The sequence below is a fragment of the Dasypus novemcinctus genome, chromosome 17, assembly GCF_030445035.2.
Source record: "Dasypus novemcinctus isolate mDasNov1 chromosome 17, mDasNov1.1.hap2, whole genome shotgun sequence".
NCBI classification, from domain to species: domain Eukaryota; kingdom Metazoa; phylum Chordata; class Mammalia; order Cingulata; family Dasypodidae; genus Dasypus; species Dasypus novemcinctus.
In genome coordinates this window covers 44,326,196-44,349,954 of record NC_080689.1, presented here as the reverse complement: position 1 = coordinate 44,349,954, position 23,759 = coordinate 44,326,196, and the positions used below count along the sequence as shown (strand labels likewise).

Sequence of the window (23,759 nt, the reverse complement as noted above, 5' to 3'; positions counted from 1 at the left end):
TTTTATATTTTTACTGGAATTTTCTAAGTAATTGAATCATGTCTCCGTTTCTTTATTTACATGCCCACTATTTATTTATTTATTTAACCTGTGACCCCCTATGTGAGAAGCTGGCATTCTGCCACTGAGCTACACCAGTTTCCCCAAGTTGGTTTTTTCGTTTGTTTGCATATTTTGTTTTTAGGAGGTACCAGTGATCAAACCCAGGACCTCGTACATAGGAAGCAGGCACTCAACAGCTTCAGCTACATCTGCTCCCTTAAAAAATTTTTTAAGGTTACTCAGTTAGGAGAACAAATAAAAGCCTGCTGGTAAGGAATGAAAACTTCATAAAAAGGCAAAGAATTAGAATAGAATTTTTAGCATTAAGAACTGCTTTTGGCTTTAACATTCTAAAATAATTTCTTAAAAATATGTTTTTGTTCTGAGTAGTTTGAGCTGTTTTTACATTTAATCATTGAACCTGAATTTTACAAAATATATTACTCATTTATTCATTCATTCATTTACCTATCAAATATATTGAGTTCCTACTTTATATGAAGCTCTAGATATGGTGATGAAAGCAAGTCTTTGCTTTTCTGGAGAGCTTACAATGTTTGTCAATTTGACAAAATAAGGAATTAGACTTTTGCAGATAAATATTAGAGCTATGAAAGATTAACATGGTTTGTGAAGCATGTCTAAAGAAAGATTAAACATAGTTTTAACCATTCATATATAAGAACATAGTCAAGAAGTGTTATCAATTAAATAATATTAATCTCATTTCTATTATTGAACTCGTAACACACCATTTACTCCAAAAGCAGGTGCAGTTAATAACCAAAGCAGGCCACAAAGCCACAGCAGTGGAGAATTTAGCCTGCTTCATGATCATGAGGCTTGGTCCAGCAGTGGTAGCAGTCCAATCCAGTACTTAAAAAGGCAGACCAGATCAAGTCCAATGCTCCAGCCTAAAATGCCTGAGACACTAGACAGTCGAGCGCATCACAGGATCAAAACTGGTTCCCCTGGAAGTGAAATTGTTACTCTTCAGCAGTTTTTGGAAGAAAGCAACAAGCTTACCTCAATACAGGTCAGTTTTATCTATGGTTATGTATGGTGACCTTAATTTAGATAAACAGCACAAGTAAAATTTCTATGACTGAATGTGGAGTTTTTGTTTTTCTTTTTAAGTAAGGAGTATTTAGACATATCTGCAATTTTATATTGGTCAGCCTGATATATCAAGAAAGTAAAAACATGGCTGTATTCACTAATCTGCTTTATTTTTTTATTTTTTTAAGATAAAGTCCTCAAGTCAAGAGAATCTCTTAGATGAAGTAATGAAAAGTTTGTCTGTCTCTTCTGACTTTTTGGGGAAGGACAAACCAATTAGCTGTGGTCTGGCCAGGTCAGTAAGTGGAAAAACCCCAGAGGACTTCTATAATAGACGGACAACTAAGCCTGAACAATTTGTGAAACCTAATCCTCGAAAGACTGAAGATACTTATTTTGTTAGTTCTCCAGGAACAACTACAGCAGGCACTCAAGGAAAGATTAAATTAGTAAAAGAAACTTCTCTGTTACGACAATCAAAAGATAGTAATCCTTATGCTACTTTACCTCGTGCAAGCAGTGTGATCTCTACTGCTGAAGGAACTACTCGAAGGACAAGCATCCATGATTTTTTGACCAAGGACAGTAGACTAACTATGTCAGTTGACTTACCACCAGCTACTGCTGATAGCAACATCACTTCAGCATCTAGTGAGTACTGTTTACACTGGTCCTCTCATATACTTCATGGTCTGACACATGCTGTAGACTCTCATACACAAAATAATTTAGCTACAGATATGCCATCAGGCTACTCTGAGTCTCTTTATGCCCAGACTAGAAACTCAAGAATGGAAAGGTCACATTTTCTAAACCAAACTTTTGCCACTATTAATATGTCTAGTGATGCATTTGAAATACCAACTAAAGGTAGTGTAGGGTCATTTACTGTGACTCATTCATCTGAGCCATTTTTATCCTTGAATACAGAATTAGTTCGTAACATCAGTGGGCTACCTCCCAGGCCAGTCATCAGGGGAACCGATCAGGTTTCTTCTTCTATGCATAAATCTTCACAGAAAGAAAGCAAACAGTTTTCTGATAATCAGAACCCTAATAACAGTAACCCACAGTCTTCTTTAGATAGCAGTGATCTTATCACTCCTGCATGCCTTAATCCTGGTGATACAGAAATTGCATTGCTGGTTTCTGAGGATAATCAAACTGTTTGGTATGAATATGGTTGTATATGATCAAAACTGCACAATGTGATACTGATGTCATTTGATATGCTGTGCGCTTCTCTAATCTGATTTGAAGAGCTGCTGTTGAAAAGTATCATGTGGCTGGGTTTACATTTTTATTTTTAAATTATGGCATAGTGTTCAGCTGTACACCATGGCATGTATATGAATGAAAATCTGTATCTACATCAAAGCCTGCATGAAATATTAATTGCATTGTACATTTTTTTGCATGCCTTTAAAAGCCTTAACAACACTTGCTCTGTTTTCTTATTTTTGTTACCTTATTAAAGATTATTACTTTGATATCCATAAGCATGTCAAAACAGTTGCATGCTCTATTCTGCTCTGAAGACATTTCTGAATCATATTTGCTTTGTTGTTTCCAAAATAGAATATTCATCTTATCTTTCTCTTCTTCTCGCTCCCTCTTTCCCCACTTTTTTATTCCCTAAACCATGCATGAACCTGTAGAGTATTAGTAAGGAAAATATGTAAAAAGATGTCATTGTCTTTGCCATTTAATTATGCCACCTGTCCTGTAGTTTTATTTTTTAAATAGTTAATAATTTAATACTTTATGTAGCAAATATTAACTATTGTCTATATTTATAAAATAGTTCAGATTTAAAACCTTAATACTCATGAACTTAGTGTTATTCTTAGATGACCCCAACAAATATAAATGTAATTTATACAGAGACTAGGGACATTTGTATTAATTCTATTTCTCCTCTGCACTTTTCATTTCTTTATCTGATAACTACAAGAGCTCAAGCTGTGTCTTTCAAAGTGACTTTTTTTACTTGGTTTCAGATAACAGTTTTCCCAGGTTTGCTTTTTTTTTAGAGTCAGAAATAAATTAAATCATACTCATTGTGTCAGAAATTTGTATTTTTAATTCTTTTCAAAAAAAGTATAGGGAAGCAGATGTAATTCAAGTAGTTCAACACCGGCTTCCCATGTATGAGGTCCTGGGTTCTATTCCCAGTACCTCCTAAAAAACAATAAAACCAGCTCTCATTGGGGAGCGATTGTAGCTCAGTGGTTGAGTGTGTGCTTCCCATGTATGAAGGCCTGGATTCAATCAATACATGGTACCTTCTTCAAAAAAAAAAAGTATAGCAAGTTTACCAAATGGGAGTGATAGATTTTCAAGATTTAGTTCAAAAAAGAATATGAAAAGATGAGTTTTTGTGAAGACTTTTTAAGTAACTTATTTATAATTAAATTTTATATGTATGTCCTTAAAACAGATTTTTTAAACCTGATTATTTTTGCTAAAATGTAAAATTAAAACTTGAAACCATTTAAACAAACAGGTATGTTTATAGTAGAATGAATTTCCTAAATAAGAATAAATACAAACTCTTAAGCTAAAAATTAACCATGTAAGATAGAGAAAATATTTGCTATATATCTGACTGCAATGTCATAAACTTAAAATTAACTTTCTGTGGTCATAGCATTTTTTTTTTCAAGAGGTACCAGATTGAACCCAGGATCTCTTACCTGGGAAGCAGGCACTCAACCACTTGAGCTACAATCATTCCCCTGATCATACCATTTTTAAAGCAGAATCCAGAATCAATTACTAAATCTCAGAATATAAAAACTACAGTAACCCTGATATACCTACTTCTGAAGGAATATATCTTAGCTCTGGCTTTAGAATGTTTTTGCCCTTTAGATTAATTTTAAACTCTACTGAAAATGTCAGCCTGGCATCAGGAAAGAATGCCTTGAAATGTGACTTTCTAAACAGGGAGGAAACTTTTATTTTATTATTATTAATATTGTTATAAATAACTGGATAAAAGATTCTACAGTCTTTGCTTAATGAAATTAGTATCGTTTGTAAACTGAACCATCCTCTTGTACTTCCAAAAGATCATTTTGGGGGCTAAGGCCCTTCCATTTATATCTTTATACTCTAATTATAGCAAACTATTACTAAAAAATGGTTCAAGTGCAGAAGAACTCAGAAAAATTACCTGTTTTTCAGTCTGCCTAATATATTTTTTGCATGAGTACATCAGTCCATTTTGTCAATTTTTTTAGTCAACTCTAACCTTTCAAATACTTTTTTAAAAGTTTACTTTATTTATCCCTGCCCCCCCCCCATTTCCACCCCTGATTCTCTCATCTGTCTGCTCATTGTTTGCTTGCCTTCCTCAGGAGGCACCAGGAACCAAATCAGGACCTCCCACATGGGGGGTGAGTGCCCAACAGCCTGAGCCACATCCGCTCCCCATGGGCTGTGGCATCTGAGGGCTTGTGGCATCTGCTCTGCTCGTTTAGGTGTCTGCTTATTTTAGCAGTGTGCAGCGTCTAGCTCGTTGTGGTGGGTGTGGGCATCTGATCATCTTCTTTAGGAGGCACCGGGACCCAAACCCGGGAACTCCCATGTGGTAGGTGGATGCCCATCTGGTTGAGCTACACCCACTTCCCTTTTCAAATACTTTTTGACACTAATATTTTCCATACCTGAAAAATTACCCTTTGGTTTTTCATGATCTAATAATAAAACTATATGATAAATCCAGGTAATATTAGATGGGGCCATATATGATATAAAAATAATAGTGTTATTTCTTTTTCACATCATGCCAAAGATTATTTCACATCTATTTCATTTTTTAAATATTTTAAACCTGGCTATAACGTTTTAAATTTAAAGCATTAAATTTATTTATTCAAAATACATTGAAAAATCAGTATGCTGTTACATTAATATCTGTGTGATTCCTTTATAAAACTAGACAAATACAAAAGAATTATTTCCTAACCAAATGACTCTATAGCATATTTTCAAAAAGAACATATATACTGTAAATGTAGGACAGATACAAACCATGACTGTATGTCTTTAAGACTGTTTGAAGATATGAACTAGACTTCCTCCAGAAACAGCTACCTGCTGTAGAGTCATAAAATTCTCTAAAACAACACTAGGTTCTTACCTGTGTTTTTTCCTAGCACTTGGAATCAAAATTTCTAGCAGTGGGAAGACCCTCAAAATTCATATAGAACCGTGTTTCACAAGCTGTAAGAAAATCAACCCAACACTTTCTACAAATGAAATATTACATAGATGCCCAAAAATTTAAAAAAAAAATTTTTCTTTTTGAGATAAAAGTGGAGCGACTCTGATTCAGTTGAGCATTTGCACTTGTTTCCCCAAGATACCTCCTCCATAAGTATCTGAGGGCTTCACAAAGGATTTTTTGAAAAACCATTAAGGACCCACTGTATTAATTTTCTAAATGATGAAACTGAATAGTTTTCATATTCCTGGCCTAGGTTTCTAGAAATTACAACCACACTGTTTATGAGACATTGTAAACTTAATATTGTTAGGCATTGGGTCTCCTTTAACCAAAGCAGTTTTAGCTATAACTAATGTAATTAAGTACATTATTTGCTATGAAATATACCTCAGGCCTTGGTTTTATTAGTAAATAAAAATATTTCCCTGTGGATGTTTCTGCTGCTGCATGCAAGAATTATTTTTTTTACTTTATAAAACTGCATGTGACCATTTAGTACAATGAACATAGTAAGTAAACCTAATGCTACTAAGTGGAAAAATATGTAATTATTGTAGGTTTTCTAATACAGCTTACATAATTATATTATTTATAGCTTTTAAAATAGACTCAGTCTTTGTAATAAGATGACTATCAAATTAATTCATTTTCCTGGCACCTCTAGAAAGATTCCTCTTCTCTCATTCAGTGAGAGTGCCTTAGTTCCTTATCTTCATAAACTGTATTATGCATTATTAATCTTCAATTAAATAACACGAAATGCTTTTCTCCTGCAGATATGGACACAGTACAAGAAAACAGAAATTTTAAAAGCAGGTCTAGGGAGCAACAAAGCTCCTAATTCTATTACCCACTACAAGACATGTGGGCCAAGTGGTGAGTTTCCTGCTTAAAATGTAAATGAGATTAATCTCATTTATACAGACTAACTGCATTAAGTATGAGAACTAGTGCACATTGCATTAACAGATGTAAATATTGCTTGCTTAATTCATTGCCTTTTTGCCTTACTGGTAAAGCAGGAATAGTTGGTTACAATAGGTTTTTGCTTGTCATCAAAGAAAACACAACCTTTAAAAATTATTTTTCTTTTACTAGCAAATAATGTTTTAGAAATTCCATTATTTATTTGACTTCTTTTGTGGTAAGAATACAACTTCTCCACAAATTCTCTTGATAATGGATGAAAATAAACTAAATGCCTTTTCTGTGAAGAGCCACTCAAAGAAAAAGTGTCTCTGACTTTCTGTCATTCTGATTCCTGGTGCATGCTATTCTTATAGTGACTGCTTTCTATTTTATCTCTCTTTTATCTTTCAAGCTATTCTTATATTTTCTTTCTTTCTACCTTCCGACTAAATGCAGAGAGAAAAGTGTCCTTCAGTTTCTCAATATGAAGCCTTTATTTCTGAAGTAACAAGACAGCCAACTATAAGAATCATTTTTTAAAATCTTTAACGAGACTTTTAACAATCCTTCGTGGAATAGAGCAGGCAAGAAATTCAAACCTTCGTTCCTTCCTTGAATCAAGGAGCACTACTGGAATCAACTGCCAAAAATTTTAGAAGGTTTTAGGACTTACTATACATTTTACTTTTAAGATCTACTGAATAAAGGACATTCTCTTGCTAAGGAGCAAGCATTTTATGGTTTCAGGAAGTACTCCAAGAATGATCTACTTCTTTCATCATTTGTTTATGATTTTATCTATGTTTGCTTAATGCTTTTGCTAAGTATTAGCCCAAATCTAGCCTTTATATTTAGTTCTGTAAATCTAAATTAAATGCTGTAGTATTTTGTGGAATGTACTATATATCAAGATACAGAGAAAATTGTTTTAGCATGTCAGAGCCTTATTTGGTTAGCAGACTGCATGTGTAACTACTCTTTTAAAAAAAAAAAAGTCAATTATTTTGATGTACTGCAAATGAAATTCCATTTATAAAATCTGAAAAATCCATGATAGGCATTAAGAAAAATTTAGCAGTAATAATCTGCTTTGCATATTTCCCATTAAATAACATTAAGCATCTACATCTACATGGATCCAAGGTTAGAGTGTTTTTCTAAAACTTGTTTTAGTAAGGTGGTTTTACAGCAAATAGCAGTCCCAAGATATATGTGTTTTAACTATTTCCCTTCTTTGGTATTAGGTTATGTATGTGTTTGTTTTTGTTTTGCTTTGTTTTTAACTTGAGAGCTGACTGTTGCTTAAGAAGTTTTCTTATGGCAAAAATAGTGTAAATAATTTACTATGGTCTGCATTTTGCCAGGAACTCATTTATTATTAAGGTTACCATTTATTAATAAGTATTCTTCTGTTCTTGCCCTTTATAAAAATTACATTAAAGTTGATAACTGTTATTGATACTTTTGAAATATTTGTATGCATTTGTTACCTTAAACATTTGGAAGAAGCACAAAAAAGATTTATTTAACCCAGGGACATGAGTTTTTTAGTAGTACCAATTTTATATCAGTTTTATTTTCTTAATGAAATAAAAAAATGCACTAGTACTTAATGCAAATTCATTATGTAACATAAGTATTAGAATAATTTTAAAGGTCTGAAATAAGATACTATTTCTTATTTTAACAGTGTACTTCTTAGGCTTTCATTACCAGCTTTAAAGATCTTTTTGGAATAATTCCTTATGCCATAAAGTGTGGCTTATGAACTGTGTTTTTCATTACTAACCCAGTAGCCATGAGAAAAGTCTCTCTCTTATGCTTCTTTTTCTCTTTAGTTTTAGGCCAGTAGCAGTGTTGTGTTTATATTCTACTTTCAGAAAAACATTTAATAAAATGAGACCGCATGTTTAGCTAACCAGACATTGAAAGGGAGGTTAAAGAATTTGGACTTAGGTAACTTAAGGCCATCATTAACTTAGATTTTGCCACTAAATAATGCTGTAAAGTTAAGTCACTTTGGAACTTGTGTGAAAGGTGCTATATAAATGTAAATACAAAGGATTTTTACTAAACTCAAATACTGCATAAAAGTCATTTTTAAAACTTACTCTTTAGATTTTGAAACTTCTCTTCATTATGACTTCCTGGATTCAAGTATTAAATTGGCAATGGATATTGTGCCAGTCTAAAGACACTTGCATGTAAAAAATGTAAATTCATTTTCAGGTGGAAAAGTTGAAAGTAACTGTAGAAAGTATGTTTTAATTAAATACACTAAGTGAGTAACTTAGATTTATATTAAAAAGCATCTAATTTGCACTACTAGGACATATCCCAGGACAGTTATTGAAAGTTGAAATTTAATGAGTAGGGTGTGGTCCATTAAAATGAGTGGTATATCACAGCGTGACCTCTCAATGGCACTAATATCCTAAAATAGGTAACCTGCTGAATTATTTAAGAAGCACATATAGCCTCAAGTAGAAAATGCTTAAGGGCAGACTGGTAAGTACTGAATCAAGGTAGGCTGACCCTGAGAAGGGGCAATTAAGGTGACAGCCAAGAGTACAACACACTGAGGCTACAAATAAGAATATTCTTAGTTATATTCATCACCTTTTTCATACCATTTCAAGAAAGGATCATATAATAACCACATGAATATTTTACTTTCTCCAAAAGACCCTCAGTAGCAAACTGTGTAAGAAGATACCTTTTTCCCTTAGATAAATTTCCTTTGCCAAACAGAATGGGAAGGCCAACTGGAAATTGACTGGAGGCCATTTCCCTGAATGAGGCCTAACATGCTTTTAATTAGCTGGCTGTGTCTAAAATGACACCTCAACCACCAAAGAAACTAAGAATTCAACATACAGGGTAATAGCCTCCATCCAGAGCTGATGTGCTAATGTACTTCAGATCTTGCCATGTAGAAATATTTGGTCCAAGTGTTTGAACTGGTGATTACCAAAGAATTAATAACAGGTTTGTGTGTAGTACCCTTTGTGTCCACACTTACGGAGCTTATTTAGACATCACTGTGCATATTACTGAATTGCAGCCACCTCACAAATGAAGTATCATGGCCCACACTGTCTTAACACTTTATGTCAGGAAGTAAAGACATTGTACCAAATCTCGAATTTCAATGAGGAGTAATAATGTATGCTAAATAACTTTTGTATTTTACGTTACTTCTTATGAGAAAAGTGGTGGATTTTTGTTTTTCTTTTTAGCTACTTATCTCTGAGATGTATTTTTTCTTTACGCTTTGAATAAATAATACAAAAGGAGCCCATTTTGTGTGTGAAAGCAATGAAAATGCCTTAAAAGCAATGCTTATGGATAAAGTTGCACTTATAACACCCTTTAACAACACCTGATTTTAAATTGTCTTTCTTTTCGACTAAGGTTCTCCTTTTTCAAAGTTTGCCATTGTACTTACAACTGCTATTAAACACCAGATCAAATAATATAAAAACCACTACATTTCCTTTAAAACTAATGCTAATGAGGTATTTGGAGTTAAATGGTAAAATGTTTATTGATGATACCATAGTAATCCAACTTATAACAAAGATACACCATTATGTTTGGTTACTTTTTTTCTTTAAAAACACTTTATTTTAGGTTTGAACTTTTGTTTCTTCTAAAAAAATTGAATTGGTTTAACATTCAGTTATAAAACTGGTATAAAAAAAGAAATAAAGCAAAGAACATTTTTATAACAAGTGGTTAATCATTTTTAAAGCATTTAACATACTTTAATAAAGTATTCTTTCATTCCTTTCCCTTTACACCAGAAAACTTATTTTTAGACATAACCAATAGCCTTCTATAACCTTGTTTAGATTATTTTAACTGTATGAATTATTTTGGGATGAGTTCTAGAGTTTTGAGACGAGAAGAGAGTATCAATTCTGTTAATACAGAAGAGGTTTAAGTTACAGTTTTAATAGGTTGTACAAATTGATCCCTTTCATTTTCACTTCTGGATTTTGAGAGGCAGAATATTATAGACAGCAACTGGCCTTATGTCTTTAGGAAAGTCTATCTTTCTGGCCCTTTTCACCATGGAATGGGAAGGGTAGTTGGACCACATATCCTCAATTTCTGATTAGTGCCTTCATAAGCAATCTAAAATTGCCACTTTTATTATCTTAGAGATATAGAGCAAAATAGATAAAAACATGGAACCTTAAAATAAGTTTATCACTTATGGAAAGTATTTCTTATTCCAAATCTCTTAAATCCAACCTATGTTTTATAAAAATTCTACCTTGAATAAATTTCTAGTTTCTGATCACATGTATTACAAAGTAACTAAAGTTATTATTACTCTTACTTTGCCTATAGTAGTACAAATTGTCACAAACTAAGCACAATATCTTCATCAGATGAAAAGTATTTTTTGAGTGCTAGAACTTAGAAATGTGGTTATCTTCTCCTAAGAATTTGGTTGTACTGGAGGAAGACAATTTTCACAACCATGTAAGGAGAAATTATTGTAGTCTGGCTAGGTTAGATCCTCAACTAATAAAGGATTCTCTTTGCATCTATGTGAGATTTTTTTTAAAAAGTTAGATTTCCTCAATCTTTGTTTTTGTACTAGCTATATTTTCTTGGGTTTTATTCTGTTTCAGACACCATAATTAAAAAGGAATAAGATTTAATATAGCCTACAGAAGAAACTTGTACAAGTTCTCATCTCTAGACTCTGAACTGAGACTAAATAAATCTTTCTTAATGGTATGATGTACAGTCTGCTACTGAGTTTTAAAATGTAACCTCAATAGTGTAGTTATTACCACATGACATTTTCCATCCCTAGTTTGGAGCATTTTTCCAAATTAAAAATTTCTAGGGAGCCGATGTAGCTCAAGTGGTTGAGTACCTGCTTCCCATGTACGAGGTCCTGGGTTCAATCCCCTGTACCTCCTTAAAAAATAAATAAAATTCTAAAGATACGTTTTCTAACAGTTAATCAGCTATTTTTCATAGGAAAAAAAAAATCACTGGCTTTAAAAACAAAACCCAAAAATGGAAAACCTTTGCCTTTGTCCATGTGTTTGTCTTAATTAGCTTGTTGGCAAGTTCGTATTCCAACCCTCATATAAATCTTTTAAAAATACTTTAAATTTTATTTTACCAGTTTACAAAGATACAGAAAATAAAAATCCTTATTCCCCAATTCACCACAAATAACTATCAATAATTTAATATATTCCAATATTACTTTTGATTTTTCCCTCTCTATATATCATATGTATAATTTTTTATATAGTTTTGCAACTTCTTCAAGTACAATAAACACTAAAAGATAAAATGGTTAAGCTTGAAGTATTCCTAATTGTTGAATTCTTATTGTCATGGGAACGTAGAAGGCGGATCTCAGAACTAGACTGCTTTAATACATCCTTTTAAAAACAGCTTCTTTAAATTCAAAGTCCTCCTAAAAAGAGTTAGTCAAAAAACAAGGGTATTAAATTTTCTGGTCACTTTTAATGTTTTTTTGTAAATTACAAATAAAAATAGCTTTCAGTAATAAATTTATCCCAGTTAGTTGTTTTTGTCAAAATTTAGTATTATAGGATCATGTCCTGTCTTCTTCACAAATGTGAGAAAGTCTTCAGGGCTCAATCCCATGGTTGCAGCATTGGTCATTGGATGAAAGTACACCTTTTCATGTCCACCTTCAAGAAAAGCAGAATCCAGAACAAATTTCACCTCTCCTTCATCACAGAAGAGTGCCAAGGGTGTGGCACAGCCTTGGCAAACTTTCAGTTTTTCTAGCATGGCTGTTTCATCAGCAAACCTGAGATTTCCACTCCCAACACCCAACTGCTTGGCGAGATCATTTAAATTTATTTGTCTATCATAAAGAACTGTCACCAGCCAATAGCCTTTTTTCTTTTTGTCTTTAAGAAATAAGTTCTTACTATGTGCTCCTTTCAAATGTTGGATATGAGGCATCATTTCTTCAACTGTAAACACCTATAAAGTATCACAAATGAAAAGTTTCAAAATAGTGATATGCATATACACACGCATGCATGCATACCTACTGCATACATACCTACTGCACACATACACCTCTATATGTATTTTACTTGCTGGGTGATAGCAGCTTAGGAAGTACTTGTTACCCTGAAGTTCACGGGTAGAAAGCCATCCCCAGTCCACTAACAATTATAAGCCCTTGCCATCTCAATTCCTCATCGCAGGGACTAAAGCAGCTTCTTTTAGACCAGTTCTCTACGCCAGTGTGCCAGCTAAATCCTCACATTCCTAGTTCTCAAAATGCAATGTGATCAAATCCTCCAGGAGGAAAATGTGTTTTATCATAACTTCATAGTCCCAGGGGGTCGCTTTTGTACTCTAGGACCCAGGACATGCCTAAGAACCTCTTTTTTACAGTACATCACTCCTGGAACCCACGGTTTTAGCGGTCTGGGGCTCGCTCGGGCCGTAGCGGGGGCCTTACCTCCGGATGCTCCACGACCTCGGTGCGGATGGCCAAGGCTCTGAGCCGCTCCTCCAGTGCCGCCCGCAGCTCTGCCTGCGACATGCCGCTGCTGTCGTGGCGGCCGGGAGGGAAAATGGGCGCGGCTTCCGGCGGCTATGCTGCCGCAGCCGAGTCTGCTGAAAAGGAAGTTCCTGGGACACCGAGGCCGGCGCTTTCCGGAAGCGGATCTGGGTGTCGTGGGCGAGGAGCCCAAGCTTGCCAAACTTTGCCAGCGTCTAAGGGCCCTCAACGGAAAGTAGGCGCCCTGCTTCTAGCATTCCCTGACCCCACTTCTGGTGGGGTCCATTTAGAGCAAGCCTTAGGAAGCCACGTGCCAGCATAGGGAAAGTGGAGGGTGCCAAAGTATGTTAAGGCACGATCCCTATCTTTTTCAGCTTAGTCATGAATTTACATTTTACCTTTTATGAACGTTAAATTTTTTGTTGTTCATCTACGAATAATTATCTGTGGAAACCACAACTCGCCTTTTTCCAGGGCAGATTGTCCACATGGGCCGTTTTTGGCTATCCGGGAAACCTTCACCTCCTTGTATTGTTGCAGCAAAGCCAGCAGTTCCCAAGGACAGAGAAACCCAAAATGACACTCGGAGATGTGGAGGAACAGATTTATTACACTCTGGCTCAGAGGAGAGTCAATCTCCAAATTGTGAGCACCGTTTTTCAGTTTTCATGGGTTTAAATAGGATTTTATATGGGATCAGCATGACTTTTGCTCATTGGCTAATGCATTGCTAGGTGAAGTTTTGCAAGCTGGGTTAGAGAAGCAGAATGCAGGTGCAAGACCCGGCCTTTGCAGCTGGTTTACAGAAGTGGGGGCAGGAGTGGTTGGTTAGATTTTTTTTCTGCAAGGTTATGCTTTTTACTTCTCAACAGTGTGAGGCCTGAAGTTCCACATTAGGATTTCATTTATGAATTTACATTAAGGCCCAAGTTCCAGATAAAACGTAGACATCCTCAAGACAAGCTTATAGTAGATGACTGTAGGTCTTTTCTGGGGTGCAAATCAAGGGACTGGAGAAGGAACGCTCTTAAGAGAGCAAAATGAAGCCAAGTTCTCACCAGCAAGTGACCTGGGAGGAAGCCGGGAAAGAGAAGATAATCAGAGCCGACTTCACAATTTCACCTAGAGTTGACCCTGGTTAGAGCTATGTTTAAACTTCAGCTTAACCCACCTTTTAAACTATTAAACTATTTTTCCCATCAAAGATTACCCAGTTCTTTGACCTCTGATTATAGGACCCCCAAAACAACCTGCTTCCCACTGTCTCTGAAATTAATGTCAAAACAAAGGGAACATAGCACATGACAGAGTTTAGAAATCAGAAAAGGGGGAAACGATAACCCATAATTTCATGCAACTTTATTGTCATTTTGGTGAATCGGTTTTGTTCTTTTACTATTATTTTTGGTATACATAATAGTTTTTCAGCTAGTTGAAATCCTAGTATATACAATTTTATATACTGCTTATAAGCATTTTCTTCTGCTGGTGCACTGTCTTAACTATTTTAATAAAGATATGTCATATAGCTGTATCATAATTTATAATTTACTTAGCCATTTCCATATTAGTGGACTTCAAGGTCCTGGTACTTCTATGATGCATTTCTAAATAATTGTTCCAATTTACAGTTTTACCAGCAGTGTATGAATGAACCCATTTGCTATATTTTTGCCAAAATATGTAGTATATATTTTTTCATATTTTTAGTTTGCAAATTTAACAGACACGTTTAGTTTGCATTTCTCTAATTACAGGGCACATATTTTTTCATGTTTACTATTTTATTTCCTCATGCGAATTAGTTTTGTTCATGTCTGGTTTATTTATCTACTTCATGACTATTAATGTCTTTCACGCTAATTTATATGAGTTCTTTATATGATCAACTTATCACATAGCCTAAATAGGTTTTCATTTTTTCATTTGAGGAGATATTTTGTTTTGTTTTGTTTTTTTGTTTTTCACTTTGGTTTTATCTATAAAAGTCATGTAGTTTTAGGTAGCCAAGTGCCCTTCTTTTCCTTTTAAAGTTATTCTTTTTTTTCTAAAGATTTATTTTTTATTTCCCCTTCCCTGCCTCCCCACCCAGTTGTCTGCTCTCTGTGTCCATTTGCTGTGTGTTCTTCTGTGTCTGCTTGGATTCTTGTCAGTGGCACCAAGAATCTGTGTCTCTTTTTGTTGCATCATCTTGCTGCATCAGCTCTCCTTGTGTGCAGTGCCACTCCTGGGCAGACTGCACTTTATTTGCACTGGGCGGCTCGCCTTACGGGACACACTCCTTGCACATGGGACACCCCTGCGTGGCACAGTACTCCTTGCACACATTAGCACTGCGCATGGGCCAGCTCACCATACCGGTCAGGAGGCCCTGGGTTTGAACCCTGGACCTTCCATGTGGTAGGTGGCGGATGCTCTATCCGTTGAGCCAAATCCACTCCCCTAAAGTTATTCTTATATATTCAATATATTTTCTTTTTTATTTCCTTTAGAATAGTCTATTCACTAACCCACATAAAATTTATTTTGGCATATAATGTGTGGTGGGGCTCACTTTTTTCAATAGGCTTCCTTCAAATGAAATTAGAACACAATAAGGACCACCCATTTGAAAAAAGACATTTTTTTTTCATAACAAGGGTCACCCATTTGGAGAAAAGCATTTCTCAAATGATTATCCTTAAATGTTTAAAGAATTTCAAGAATACCTAAATCCAATTATGCTGACCTGACAGTAAAAGCGAGTTGGAATCTAATTGTAACTAAGAATATGTAAATTAGGTCCAAAAGAAGGAAAACCTTAACCAAGGGTATAATTTCCTTTACAGTAACAAAAGAGGGAAAATTGGGCAGTGATATCCAGCATTGTCCAGGCTGTTCTGACCTAGGAAAATCTTGGAAAATGAACTTCCATCCATCAGTTATGCAAACCATGTATCCCTCTCCTCCCCTAGCTAATCTGTCACAGTTCAGTTTCTCAAGTCCTTCCACTTCTCACCACCTCCACCACTATAGCCCAAGCTACCATTATTTGACACCTGGACTACACTAATGGCCTCAATTTTAGTCTATCTGTGGTTGAATGACCCAAGTATTCTACACCAAGAGAACCTTATTCACAACTAAAGTTTTTTATTACAAAGCAAAGCTAAATCTGTCTGTGGTGAAAACTTTCTATTACTGTTTAAAAACTACCATCCAAACCCAGATTTAATGTAATATTTATTAGCACTGTACTAAATATAAAATAAAAAGTACTATATTTGACAGGGCCGTTTGTCCCCACAGCAAATAAAATCTCAAATTTACATTAAAAAGTTAAACAGCAGTATGAAGTGGGTTACATTCAAAATAATCAAGCATGAACTCCAGAAAATAGTTATCTAATCACGGAGCTTGAATATGAAATCTCATGATTCTGGGAGATGGGTAAGATCTGATAAAGGTTGCCATATTAATTTACAAATAGGGAAAGCATTAAAATAAGAAAAATGTCTTGTAGCATTTTCCACAAGAAAACATTAAGGGAAAGACTCTTGTTATCATGAGAAACAGTGTGGGTACTTGGCAGAAGGATGCAATCCGAAAAGGGGAGCCAGCAGCTGGAGTTATGCCAGTGTCCATGAAAAAAAGGTATGCTCAAAGTGAAGAAACAGTTACAAATATAGTCTCCCTGGCAAAGGAAAAAGGTCAGAGTTATAAGGGTTTTACTAATACCAAGAGGACTTGGCATCCTTGCATTGATTGGTTGAATGCTAGAAATCCCTGCCATTGGGTGAAACAAAGGGTGGTTTCAGGACAGGTAAATTGAAAGTCGTGCTAGGAAGCAGTACATACCCAAACAAAAGGCGAAACAAAAGAATTTTTAAAAGCTTGCTGCAGTCTGTGAGTCTTCAACAAATCTCTTGGAGCATCTCTAAGTGCCATGTGAATTATATTTTGCATCTATATGTGCCATATTTTGAAAGCATGATTCATGCCCTCAAAGACCTTAAAATCTAGCAAAGAGGGTTAAAAACATTCCCAGAGGATAAATTCAAGAAAATGTGCCCAGTGCAATGATAATGGTCTGAGGAGAGTACTTTGGGAGTCCAGAGGAAGGCCACCAAACCCTGGAGTAGTACAAAAGGGAGGATCTGAGGAGAAGAGAATGCCTGCAATGATGCCAATTTGAAGGATAAGTACAACTTTGCCAGGAAAAGTGCTCCAGCTAGAGGAGACTCAAGGAGTTCAGGAATGGGGGTGAAGGCGCAATGTGTGTCCTGGGACATATGATTGGGCATGAGAGGAGTGAGACAAGGCTAGAGAGAGGCACGAAGGAGTCCACATGCTAATGAACCAGGAATATCTAACCTAAATATCCAATCACGAAAGGGCTTATTCAATAAATCAGGTGGCATCTTCCAAGGGAGTTCTATATAGCTAATCATTTTCTCAGGTTTTAAGGATATGGGGAAATGCTCACAACATAGAAAACGAGGAAAACAAATTATAGAAGAGTTTAGATAATATGACCCTGGTTTTACTCTTAAAAATATATATCATGCTGTCTAGAAAGCAAATTATTAAAACAGCAATAATGAATTAGTATCAGTGTCTTCTTTCCTTAACCTGCTCCAGAAAATTGGTTTCTAAAAGGCCTTGGAAGACAATTCATCCCAGAATGGGAGAGGTTAGCTCCTACAAGAAGGGAGGGGAAAACTGCTGAATCTAAGAGGAAACTGAGTTTTGCCAGAGTCAGAAGAGAGCGTGAGGACAAGAGAAGAGAGTGCAGTTCTTTTTCATACTCTGTAGCAAAATACAATGGGTAGCAAGATGTAAATCTGTTGTCAGTGGAAGGGATGTGGTGTAGCATTTCTTTGAGTCCACCTGGAGCAGCCCTGCCAAAGCAAATAGGACACAGGCACCCCCTGAGAGCTATAACCACGCTATGTAAGGATTCCATCCCCTCACCCCAGTTCCTTGGCTCCTTCCCTGATGTACTCTTCTAAGGTGCCTGCATGAGTCCTTGCAGAAGCGGAGAAATCTCAACAACAGCCTCAGGTTCATTTTCCTTCCAGTTCCAACATGTGGGGACTTGGATCATATTAAATTCAAGACAACAAAATTTAGTTGGACATCAGTTAAGGACAGAAGGTATAATGAAGAGCAAAACCAGACAAAGACCCTGCCCTTGTGGAGCAAACAACTCTAGTGGAGTAGACATATTAAGCAAATAATCACAGGAAAAGAAAAGCATTAAGCTGCCATGGTGGCAAGTGCTCAGGAGGACTGGTATGTCCAGCTACGGGAGGTCATAATCGTGGAATTTCACTACTTTGGAGGAGGGTAGTGGGTCTAGGAAAGCTTCTGTGAGGAAGTAAAACAAACTTGAGATCAGGCTCTGGAGAGTAGAGTATAATAGTTTTATTCGTTTTAATCATAATTTAGAAAAACCTTTTCATAGCTTTCAAGGGCGTTTTCTTTACTTTCTGAAATTTGGCCATTGGCTTATTAATTACTCTCATCTAAAGGTTGTTAAAATGTATTTGCGGGAAACGGCCTTTGGCCCAGTGGTTAGGGCGTCCGTCTACCACATGGGAGGTCCGCGGTTCAAGCCCCGGGCCTCCTTGACCCGTGTGGAGCTGGCCCAAGAGCAGTGCTGATTCGCGCAAGCGCGGTGCTGATGCGCGCAAGGAGTGCCGTGCCACACAGGGGTGTCCCCCGCGTAGGGGAGCCCCACGCGCAAGGAGTGCACCCATAAGGAGAGCTGCCTAGCGCAAAGGAGGGAGCAGCCTGCCCAGGAATGGGGCCGCCCACACTTCCTGTGCCGCTGACGACAACAGAAGCGGACAGAGAAACAAGACGCGGCAAATAGACAGAGAACAGACAACCGGGGGAGGGGAGGGGAATTAAATAAATAAAAATAAATCTTTAAAAAAAAAAAATTTATTTGGGAAAGGGAAGTGGACGTGGCTCAAGTGATAGAGCTTCTGCCTACCATATGGGAGGACCTGGGTTTGATCCCTGGGGCCTCCTGGTGAAAAAAGAAGAGAAAGTGTGCCCACACAGCAAGCCAGTGCCCGCACGAGTGCCCACATGGTGAGCCAGTGCCCACATGAGTGCCCACATGAGCGCCCATGTAGTGAGCCAGTGCCCCACACAAATGAGTCCTGCAGCAAGATGATGATGCATCAAAAGAGAGACAAGGGGAGAGTCAAGGTGACGCACAGCAGAGACCAGGAACTGAAGGTGGCACAATTGACAGGGAACCTCTCTCCCCATCAGAGTTCTCCAGGATCAAATCCTAGTGAATCTTAGAGACAAAATGAGAAGACAACACAAACAGCAAAAACAGCAGGACGGGGGGGTGGGGGGGGTGGGGGAATAAATCTTTTTTAAAAACTTTAATGTAATTGGGAAGAAAAGAAAATAAGAAAAAAATGTAATGAGGGGAAGAGCGGATGTGGCTCAAGTGGTTGAGCTCCTACCTCCCACATGGGAGGTCCCGGGTTCAGTTCTTGGTGCCTCCCCGAAAAAACAAAAATGAAAAACAAGCAAAAGAGATGAGGGAACCAATTCAGGCAAGCACCAGCTACCCACATATGAAGTCTCAGGTTCATTACCAGCCTCTGGTACCTCAAAAAAATTTTTTTAAATAAAAATTTAAAAATGTAATTGGGAATTACAGGACAAACTATGCAAAACAAGGTTTATTCTGTCCCTATTGAAGGAAACCCCACATGAGGTCCCTCTGTGTTCTTGCCCAGAGCAGATGAATTGGAATCCACACCAGGATGGCCATGAGAGAAAGCAGGTTTGTTAACATCTGCCAAAGAACAGAAGATAGAGGTCTCAAATCTGCCTTCCCATTAAGGATTTTTCTCACAGCTTTTACAACAGTTGAAACAAAGAAAGTTAACCACTAGGGTATTTCTAAGAAGCATCCAGAAAAAAATAGTTTTTGCTTTTCTCAGTTAATTTTTTAAAACAAATTTCATTGATACATAATATTGATAAAGCACACAATCCATCCAAAGTATATAATCAATGATATTGGTATAATCACATAGTTGTGCATTCATCACTTCAATCATTACTAGAGCATTTTCATTATTCCAATATAATTTTTTAAAAAACAAAAACCAGACAAAAAAGTCATCACCTCTCTATCTCTTATGCTTCCCCTGCTGTATATATCTGTTATTCTCTTTCCATCTCTCCAATTTATTTGTATTTATATTTTGTAAAAACAGCCCTATATATGCTATATTACCTATATTCATATTTCACACAAGGTTTCATTATCTTATACAGTTCAATGTTAAATTTTTTATCTTTCCTTCTAGTAATACACTTGTCCTTAGACTTTCCTTTTCAACCACTGTCATACTTATCTAATAGCACTGCTAGCTACAAACATTACAGTGTGCTTTCACCATTTTTATTCACTTCCAAAGATTTACGAGCAACCCTTTTATAAATTCTGCACAGATTAACCCTCAGCTTTCCATTTTCTACCCTCATTCTATTTTCTGGTGACCTAAATTCTAATTATTAACTCCATGAGTTTATACAACATACTTAGTTCATAATAGAGCAATCATACAGTATTTGTCCTTTTGTGTCTTGATTGCATCATTTAACACAATGTCCTCCTGGTTCATCCATGTTGTCATATGCTTCATGACTTCATTTCTTCTAACAGCTGCCTAATATTCCACCGTGTGTATATACCATAATTTGTCCATTCATCAGTTGATGGACAGCTGGGTTGTTTCCAACTTTTGGCAATTGTGAGTAATGGCCCTATGAACATTGGTGTGCAGATGTCTGTCACTGCTCTCAGGTCTTCTGGGTATATGCCTGGTAGAGGTAATACCATGTCACTTGTGGCAAATTTATATTCAACTTCCTTAGGAACCACCAAGCAGTTCTCCACGGGGGCTGCACCATTCTATATTCCCACCAACATGGACTAAACATTCCTATCTATTCATATCCTCTCCACTTGTAGTTTTCTGACTTTTTAATAGAGGCCATTCTAATAGATGGGAAACGTTTTTTCCAGGCCATTTCTGCTTCCTTTACCTATTTTCCTGGAAGAGAAGTGAATCCTGTGTCTCTCTAATCTGCCATCTTCCTGGAAGTCCTCAGTTAATTTAAAAATATGCATGGTACCTGGGGTTGGGCAATCTTGGCATGACAGTGATTTCAGAGAAGCCCTGGGAGGTCTTTGAGAAAGACCTCAATTTAGGTTAGGAGGGTTCTTGAGGCAGTTGTCAGAAAGAATAGTTGCAGGAGAACTTAACGCAAAGCGAACGTACACACTCAAGACCAGAGTGCGTGTTGGCATGCTATATGAGTTGCATGAGTTGTGCCTGCTGGGGCTGGGGGTGCTGTTTTATTGAGACTGGGCGCCCCAGCCCCCTTCTTCCCTTCCACATAAATGAGGACAATGTTCTCATTAGTCCACCTTACACAAAGAGGGATTGAAAATGACAACTTTTTATTGGCTCCTTGTTCCAGTAGGAGTGGAAACTGTCCAGGGGAGGGGTTGGTGGTCAGGTGGGCTTTTGGTCATGTGGTATCTTCTGGCACTAGGCCTTGGGCAGATAATTTTCCACTGTGGTTAGGTATTATCTGGTGGTGATTTTCCATTGGTCCTCCTCCTTTGCTGAGTTCTCTCTCTTCTCCTACCTTTCCCTACCTCAGGAGGGATGGGGGTGGGGAGAGCGTGGTACAGATGTGAAGGTACAGATAACAATGATGAAGACTTCCGGGAAGATGGCCGACTAGAAAGACATAGGACGCTCTTCTCCAGAAAAGTAGCTAAAGGACAAGCTGAAACAGCCTAGAAGAAGATCTTTTAGAGTTTAGGACACCTGGCAAAGGCTGGACACTGCCCAGAGGAGAGAATGACAAAGGAGGGAAATCATGAAAACAGAACTGTGAGTTTGTTTTTTTTTTTTAAGATTTATTTTTATTTATTTAAATCCCCTCCCCTCCCCCGGTTGTCTGTTCTCTGTGTCTTTTTTGCTGTCTTGTTTCTTTGTCTGCTTCTGTTGTCGTCAGCGGCACGGGAAGTGTGGGCGGCGCCATTCCTGGGCAGGCTGCACTTTCTTTCGCGCTGAGTGGCTCTCCTTACAGGGTGCACTCCTTGCGGGGTGCACTCCTTGCGCATGGGGCATCAGCACTGCGCATGGGCCAGCTCCACACGGGTCAAGGAGGCCCGGGGTTTGAACCGAGGACCTCCCATGTGGTAGACGGATGCCCTAACCACTGGGCCAAGTCCGTTTCCCAGAACTGTGAGTTGAAACTAGGGGCTGCTGCTGCCAGCACCATCCCGCACACTAAAGACACTTTAGAATTCTCAGGCCTCTGAGCCTGTGGTTATAGACAAAGTGGGATCTGGAGATCTACCTCCACAGGAAAGGGGAAAGAGAGGGACACAGCCTGAGGCTGACTCAGCTTCTGACCCACAAATCTGGTCTGCTGTATCCCAGGAATCCTTCCAGGTCAGGTGGGGCTGCACCCTTGTTTGTCTTGGAGCCAGCAAGGAGCTCAGGATATACAACCTCCCAATCTCCTCCTCTGCTAACAGGGACCAATTGTCAAGGACTTGGTAGTGGAAATATTTCCAACCTGGGAAAAGGAAGGGGACTCTGTCTCAGAGAAAGTTTGAATTACAAGGCTCACAGCCTCCAGACAGGAGGCTTCATCACTTTGATCTGGTCTGTGTTGCAACAAATACACTCCAACCAGGCATTGAACTCTGAACTTTTAAGGAATGTCATCTTCTGGAAGACCAAGTAAGTGCATGTAAGAAAATTTAAAGTAAGTAGGATAGGCTTTTATCCGACTTCTGTAGTCTCCCTCACCAAGGCCCTAGGAGGTGATTCTACAGCCAATTACTGGGTCCAGTGCCCAGTTTTGAGAAACCAACATGGCAATCCTAACAATCCAGGTCGAGTTAAGAATCAAAAAGCAGTGGTAACATACAGCCTCCTGCCACTAAATCCCTACAAAAGAGAAAGAAATTGAGCATCTGAGTAAATTACATCCTAATCAGATTTCAAGACATTAGCAAAAATTACAAGCCATACTAAGAAAATAGAAGACATGGGCAGTGGACTTGGCCCAGTGGATAGGGTGCCCATCTACCACATGGAAGGTCCACGGTTCAAACCCCGGGCCTCCTTGACCCGTGTGGAGCTGGCCCATGCGCAGTGCTGATGCACACAAGGAGTGCCATGCCACACAGGGGTGTCCCCTGCGTAGGGGAGCCCCATGCACAAGGAGTGTGCCCCGTAAGGAGAGCCGCCCAGCGCGAAAGAACATGCAGCCTGCCCAGGAATGGTGCTGCACACATAGAGAGCTGACCCAACAAGATGACGCAACAAAAAGAAATAGAGATTCCTGTGTCGCTAACAACAACAGAAGCGGACAAAGAAGATGCAGCAAATAGACACAGAAAACAGACAACTGGGGTGGGGGGGGAAGGGGAGAGAAATAAATAAATAAATAAATCTTTACAGAAAAAAAAAAAAGAAGACATGGCCCAAGAAAAGGAATATATTAAAGCCCCAGAAGAGGTGCAGAATTTGAGAGAACTAATCAGTGAGATGTGTACAAATTTCCAAAATCAAATTAATGACTTGAAAGACAATATGGTCAAAGAAGAAAATGACACCAAGAAGACATTGAGAAAAGCGGACTTGGCCTGATGGATAGGGCATCCACCTACCACATAGGAGGTCCACAGTTCAAACCCCGAGCCTCCTTGACCTGTGTGGGGCTGGCCCATGCACAGTGCTGATGCGCAGAAGGAGTGCTGTGCCACACAGGGGTGTCCCCCACATAGAGGAGCCCCACGCACAAGGAGTGTGCCCCGTAAGGAGAGCTGCCCAGCGCAAAAGAAAGTGCAGCCTGCCCAGGAATGGTGCCGCACACATGGAGAGCTGATGCAGCAAAATGACGCAACAAAAAGAAACACAGACTCCTGAT

The 23,759-nt window shown here is 37.9% G+C and overlaps 2 protein-coding genes across 13 annotated transcripts in view; one reads left to right on the top strand and one right to left on the bottom strand.

The window, feature by feature from the left end:
* The window catches only part of CCDC88A (coiled-coil domain containing 88A), a 157,663-nt gene extending 148,123 nt beyond the window's left edge, over positions 1–9,540 (top strand). For 4 of the 10 annotated variants that reach the window (XM_058278589.2, XM_058278585.2, XM_058278586.2 and 1 more), the window contains 4 exons: positions 810–1,078; positions 1,290–1,752; positions 6,112–6,211; positions 6,701–9,540. In XM_058278589.2, the coding sequence (XP_058134572.1) occupies positions 810–1,078; positions 1,290–1,752; positions 6,112–6,176 (797 nt within the window). In that variant the 3' untranslated portion in view covers positions 6,177–6,211; positions 6,701–9,540. The remainder of the gene's footprint in view (positions 1–809; positions 1,079–1,289; positions 1,753–6,111; positions 6,212–6,700) is intronic. The other 6 variants (XM_058278590.2, XM_058278587.2, XM_058278584.2 and 3 more) reach the window with 3 other exon arrangements.
* The window catches only part of LOC101432256 (prolyl-tRNA synthetase associated domain-containing protein 1), a 34,609-nt gene extending 21,673 nt beyond the window's left edge, over positions 1–12,936 (bottom strand). Inside the window, exons 1-2 of one of the 3 annotated variants that reach the window (XM_058278593.2) lie at positions 12,732–12,896; positions 12,187–12,241 (exon numbers count right to left, since the gene is read on the bottom strand). In XM_058278593.2, coding sequence (XP_058134576.1) covers positions 12,187–12,241; positions 12,732–12,815 — 139 coding nt within the window. In that variant the 5' untranslated portion in view covers positions 12,816–12,896. Of the gene's footprint in view, positions 1–11,729; positions 12,242–12,731 lie in introns of those variants that run through there. The other 2 variants (XM_058278594.2, XM_004461987.5) reach the window with 2 other exon arrangements.
* Between the last annotated feature and the right edge of the window lie 10,823 nt (positions 12,937–23,759).